Genomic DNA, 6,109 nt, shown 5'->3' on the forward strand with positions numbered 1-6,109 from the left:
TCCACGCATGTTGCAGGTTGGCTACCCTTGTTTCAGTCAAACCATGTTAGCTGTTCTGGGGCTTTCAGTCTCACCCATTGGTGCTGTTGCACTTATATATATCATGTACAGGGGATTTGTATTTTGTCTTCCACATCTCAGATAAGTGCCATATTCTTTTTCACTCCCTTACCCCATGAATAAATAGACAAAGTGGAACAGGAGATTCAACAGGAGAGAGAGCCCCACCTAAAAACAGATTGGTAATTGGAGCAGACATCTGGGTTGTGTGAGATTTGATATACTTCTGAATCGATCATAGGGGCTTGAATCTGCATCTCCAGACTCTGAGGGACTGTCCTAGTTTTGGGCTATTCTGAAGTAGGCATGTGTTTTTCTTCCACTTGAAAATCTTTGAAAGATCTTGGGTTTGTCCCAGGATAAAGCAGAAAAATATTTGAAATCTTGAATGTTTTTGTGGAGCCGGAAAAACATTTTCTCCTTGAGCAAATGTGAGTTCAGTCTGTGGGGATACAGTGTGGAAGTCGGGGGGGTGGGGGCCAAGAGATGGGATAGGAGAGAGATTCTCACTGCCCAAAGTCTGGTGGCTGACCAATGGGTGGATGGCAAAAGCAAAGAGTAATCTACCTTTTTAATTCCCTTCCCAGATTTACATGAGCCCTGAAGTGATACTTTGCAGAGGACACACAACGAAAGCAGACATCTACAGTATGGGGGCTACCATTATTCATATGCAGACTGGCAGCCCACCCTGGGTGAATAGATACCCTCGCTCGGCATATCCATCCTACCTCTATATAGTAAGTATCTAGAAAACTGTCTTGGAATAGCTTTCCAAAGAGTGAGGCCACTGTATGCTTGTTGGTAAGTCTCCTAGCCTTCTGTGGGATTGGGAAAGTATCTGCTGTCAGAAAAAAAGATGTGGTTTTCCAAAGTCTGAAAGAAATACCATAAAGGTTGAAAGCAGGCTGTAATAATTTATGAGGTGACTGACTGGGATGGTGTCAGCCATAAAGTTTAGTTTTGCAATGCTTGATGTGGCCTTGTGGAGGTCAGGTCTGAGTTGTACAAAACTCAGAATTTATACTTTTCAGTTTTGAACAAAAGCCAAAATAGCCAAAGCAAAATTAATTCAGACCTCTGCTTTGGCATGGAAACTTGGTGAATGTTTCATACGCACAGCCTCCTATGGGCCTCAGGCTGCTAATAGGTTTTCAGGTCACTGGCTAGACCTTGTCTACATTTTCAGTTCATTGTTACACCTGACAGCAGGTGAATTTTGCTTGGTTACCAGTCTCATTGTGGGGACACAATTCCTGAGTGAGGAGAATTTCCATGGCAGTAACCTAATAACCTGGAACTTACTCTGAAAATGATCTGCTCTTGTTGGTAATATTGTAGGTCTGAGAGAATTATTTTTCTGGTTTGCTAGATCCACAAGCAAGCCCCCCCTCTAGAAGACATTGCTGAGGACTGCAGCACCACAATGAGGGAACTGCTACAAGCAGCTCTGGAAAGGAACCCAAATCATAGACTCTCTGCTGCGGACTTACTGAAACATGAGGCCTTGCACCCTCCCCCAGAGGAGCAACCGCGGTGCCAGAGTCTGGACTCAGCCTTGTTTGAAAGGAAAAGGCTACTGACGAGGAAGGAGCTGGAGTTGCCAGAAAACATTACAGGTATCACATGCTTCCTTCTCTTGCACTTTTGTATTTTCATTCCCATCAAAATTTTAAGAAACTAAATGAAGGTAAACACTCCAGGACCCCAGATAAGAGAGGTAAGAAAAATCTTGAGAATAGGAGGTCAGAACCAGGGCTTATTAAACACGTTGCAAAACTCCCATTGACTTCAAGAGTGCCGGTATTTGGCCTCATTCTGTAATTCCAGAAGAATCAGTTCACCAGAAACCCGGCCCTCCTCCAAAGAAGTTCTTTAAAAAAGTACAAGTACTTCTCTGGGTTGTCTTAACCCCTTCCAGTACATAGGCCAGGTTAATATTAGTTAAGACCACTCTGCCTCATTTAAAAAACACTCTGTAACTTGACTGCTTTGGCATGTCATCAGTGATATGCAAGGCCTCTGAGAATGAGACTAGAGGAAAGGAAAAAGTTATTACATGCATACCAAGCCACTATTTGTGGTGCCATACATGCTTTTGAAGATAATTTATGAGCCAGTTAAAATCTTAGTACCAGGTCCAAAAGAAATCTGGTCTCAGCAACCTATTAAAAGGCTGTATTCTTCACTTTTGCTTTCTGTTGAGACATTTTCCTTTTACCAATATTCATAGGAGTTGGTGGGTACATGCTAGGAACTGGCACTTACAAATAGAAACCTACCTAATCATGAAAAACACGAAATCTGTTATTGCCTATAAAAGCAGGCAATGTTTGCGAAGTCCATGGAAAAACAAAAGGAAAGCTTACTGAAAATAAAATGCTGGCTCCCCAGAGGGAGACAGAAGTCCTTGTGGTGCTGCAGCTCGGCAGCTTAGCCCACTGGGGAGGAACTGGGGAGTTGCTGGCACACGGGGCCCTGGCCACAATACGTCCTCTAAAATGGCAGCTGGCCCCACGATCCCCCTGCAAAATTGGCCAGCTGCTTATAAAAACCCAACCTTAATGAATTTTTTTACTTAATTTTTATATTGAAATAATAATTTTAAAAGACATGTATGCAAGGCTGTAGGTGCCCCAATGCATGAGGACTCTTATTATTTTAATGGTTCTGAGTTTTTGTTGCAAGACTTGTTTCTGTAATTACATAATTCTTTGTGCCTTTTGGGTTACATGCACCTTTGCCCTCTGCTGGGCCTCTAAAGTCACAATTCAATTGAATATCAAATGACATTTGGCCATTTAACTCAGGTTTTTGATGAGTACTAGTGTCCAGGGATATACATTACAAAAATGCTTGAGGGAATCCTGCAGCTGCAGGACCATTTATGAAAGTACAAGCTTAGTAAACCAGAGACTCAGTCCTTGTTCTCTACTGTCTGCAACATCTGAATGGCACAAAGAGGAAATACTTTGGCCAGATGAGAATTCCCCTCAGTCGATAAGGGGAATTTTTAACTTGCAAAATAAACAGGGCTTTCTGCAGTGCCAGCCTCAACCTGGCACCACAACTTAGGATCCTGTCCAGAGATGATGAAGTCCAGCTTTCCTGTGGCAGGCTAGTTGAGGGGGAAGGGCAATTAGAAACTGTATACAGCTTTTGCTTTTTAGTCCAACCAGACTTGGGGCAGCAGAAGAAACCAGAAAGTGGCTGCCACCAGCTTCTCCCCCAGAATTCTTAAGAAATTTGGCCTGTTGTTTCCATATAAGCTGATTATAATTTTTTGCTTAAAAATTATGCTACTTTTTAATAGCACCCACTGCCCCCTCCAAAATAGCTTAAACAAAAGTAGGCTAATTTCCCACAATTTTTTGCAATAGTTTAAATGAATCAGTTGTGAGTTGTTAAAGTCACATCTCTCTTTCTTTTCAGATTCTTCCTTGTGTACTGGGTGTACAGAAGAATCAGAGCTGCTAAAGAGACAGAGATCACTCTACATAGATCTTGGAGCTCTAGCTGGCTACTTCAACATTGTTAGGGGACCACCAACATTTGAATATGACTGACTTTAGCTAGTTCTCATGCGTTTGGATCAGAGTTGGGACCCTTTCTCTCAGAAGTTCATTGTGTGTGTGTGATGTGTGTGTATATGTGTGTGAGTGCATAATCTATTTGAAAAAAAAGAAGAAGCCTTTTTGGGGCTATCAAATGTGAACTGCTTTTAACTTCACAGTTAATTAAGCTAAGCCCTTTGGGTTTCTGGTAGATGCAGCCCAAGCAATAACATTTTGTCTCCGATTGCAAACCAAGACAAAGGGGAAAGAATCATAGAAAGTACGGATTGTAAGGGACTTCAGGAGGTCATCTATTCCAACCCCCTGTTGAAAGGAGGACCACCCCCAACTAAATCATCCCAGTGAAAGTTTGTCCAGCTGGGTCTTGGAGAACATCTTGTTGGGACTGTTGTTCTCTAGAAACGATCCTTACGCTGTAGGTGCTTAGCACATGTACTTTGAAATGCAAGAAAAACAAACAAAAAAACCTCCCTTTCTGATATGCGAAAAAAGAAAAATATGTTTTTCTTGTTTAGTGCTTTTAAATGTTGGGGTTGGGTCCTTCAGTCTTGCAAGGTTGTGCTTAATGTAAAACCAGGTGTGAGAGACTTTATGGACCACTCTTGGGAGATTCTTCCACAATCAACACTTTTCTCAGCTTTTGGTCAGTCTTCGCACAAATCAAAATAGCCTTTAGGCAGATTTAAATTGTGCCAGTGACCGGTGAGCAATGGAGCCAGGGATAACTGGCTTAGGAAGATGCCCCTTGCTATGCTTCCTTTTCTTGGAAATGCCAGCAGTAAGGGGCATTTTTGCATAGACTGTGCCCCCCCCACCCCCACAAGGGTTGTCTGAGAGGGAACAATCCTTCATTGGCTGCATCCACAGGCTTTGAGGGAGTTTTGTGCTGGGAGAGTAAGCCAAATTTTCTGGCCTTGACTGTCCATGTGACTCAAATGTTACACATGCTTGGGCTGTCAGTAATGTCAGGAGAACTCCTGACTCCTACTGCTTTAAAACTATACATGTTTAAGTAACTTTACTACTGTGTATTAGAAAACATGTCATTAGTGACATATTCTGTTCCTATGGAAACAGAATTTTACTATTCTCACTATGGCTAATACATTTAAAACACGATGTTTTGGATGGTAGTAAAACTATGAAACTCGCATAGTTCTGTACATCCCATGGGATGAGAATGTAAACTTTTATAAACTCTTTAGTGCTTAGGATCATTTTCTTGTAAGCATTTCTGTTAAGATGGCATACCGTGTATGTTGGACATCAAACCCTTTGGGACACAAGGCCTCGTTATTAGAAGTCAATTATTTAAGACTGCTTCTATCAAACGTGATCTTTAATTGATTATTTCCAGTTTGATACTGATATAATCAGATGAATAAATACAGTTTGTTGTGTCCTGAAGCAGTTGTTCTGCCTGTTCTTTTCGAATGTGTTCCGAACTGCAGAGTCAGCTGCGAGACTGCCAGAGCTTGGAGCATTGTCTGTTTCCTTCTTCCTGCTGCCAGTGGGGAAAGTTACTGTCCTCTAGTGACAGCCTGAGAACTGGGGAGTGGAACAGTTTTTTTAGTCCTGGGCCATAGTAATCTGAACACTTTCCAAAATAGCGTTAACTTGCATTTGAAAATACTTCCAGAACTAACAGAGCAGCATTGGCTGTCTGTTGTGCAAGACAATAGAATTACACTGAATGAGATGACGGCTCACTAAATGTAAATTCGTGCTTGTAAATAAAGTGAAGCTGGAGTGACCACGGCCTGGGCAGTGTATGTGGAGACACTGAGCTGCCCACATGCCAGTGTCGCTCTCTTGACCTTGCTGGTTTAATCCAAAGAAAAGGCAGGTGCCAGTACATTTGGAACCAGCTTTGCCTTCAATAACAGACGTGCTGCTTGTGATGGTATTTGAAGAGCTTCATTCATCTTGGCTATGGCTACCAGTATGGACCAGGGATTTGGGTGATGAGTACAGCTGACTTACAGGGGAAGGGTGGTACAATAGTTTGGGCAATAGCCTGGTACTCTGGAGACCCAGATGTAATTCCCTGTGCCATCATAGACTGTCTACTGTGTGAACTTTACACATGCTGTTTGAAATCACTGGAAAGGGGGTACCCAAGTACTTTAGAAGATCTGGGCCTGAAGGTATTTCTTCACTGCTTCCCCAATATTCCTGGGGGTGCTGCTGTCAAATGCATCCTGCCCACTTGCTCCTACTCTCCACCTATCCCACAAATGCAGTAATAAAGCTTTACCCACCCCCAACACGCACACAATTCTCACCAGAGGCAGAGATTTTGAGTGGTAGGAGAGGCCCCCTCAAAGCAGCTTCCCTGCTTCAGAACTAGGTTTGACACATGAAAAGGGAGTGAGAGGGTGGGGTTTGTTTGATGGAAGTGCCCTTGGGGGGTGGGGGGTCCTGGGAAAATGGGATAGACACAGGATCATCATAGGAAAGTAAGGCTGGAAGAC

At 42.8% G+C, this 6,109-nt stretch overlaps 1 protein-coding gene across 2 annotated transcripts in view; it reads left to right on the forward strand.

The window, feature by feature from the left end:
* Positions 1-5,042, forward strand: part of MAP3K8 (mitogen-activated protein kinase kinase kinase 8) — a 26,137-nt gene extending 21,095 nt beyond the window's left edge. For both annotated transcript variants that reach the window (XM_019531349.1, XM_019531356.1), the window contains exons 6-8: positions 648-800; positions 1,433-1,679; positions 3,493-5,042. In XM_019531349.1, coding sequence (XP_019386894.1) covers positions 648-800; positions 1,433-1,679; positions 3,493-3,626 — 534 coding nt within the window. In that variant the 3' untranslated portion in view covers positions 3,627-5,042. The remainder of the gene's footprint in view (positions 1-647; positions 801-1,432; positions 1,680-3,492) is intronic.
* The last annotated feature ends 1,067 nt before the right edge of the window (positions 5,043-6,109 follow it).

The sequence above is a fragment of the Crocodylus porosus genome, unplaced genomic scaffold, assembly GCF_001723895.1.
Source record: "Crocodylus porosus isolate Cpor-Errol unplaced genomic scaffold, CroPor_comp1, whole genome shotgun sequence".
Taxonomy (NCBI): Eukaryota; Metazoa; Chordata; order Crocodylia; family Crocodylidae; genus Crocodylus; species Crocodylus porosus.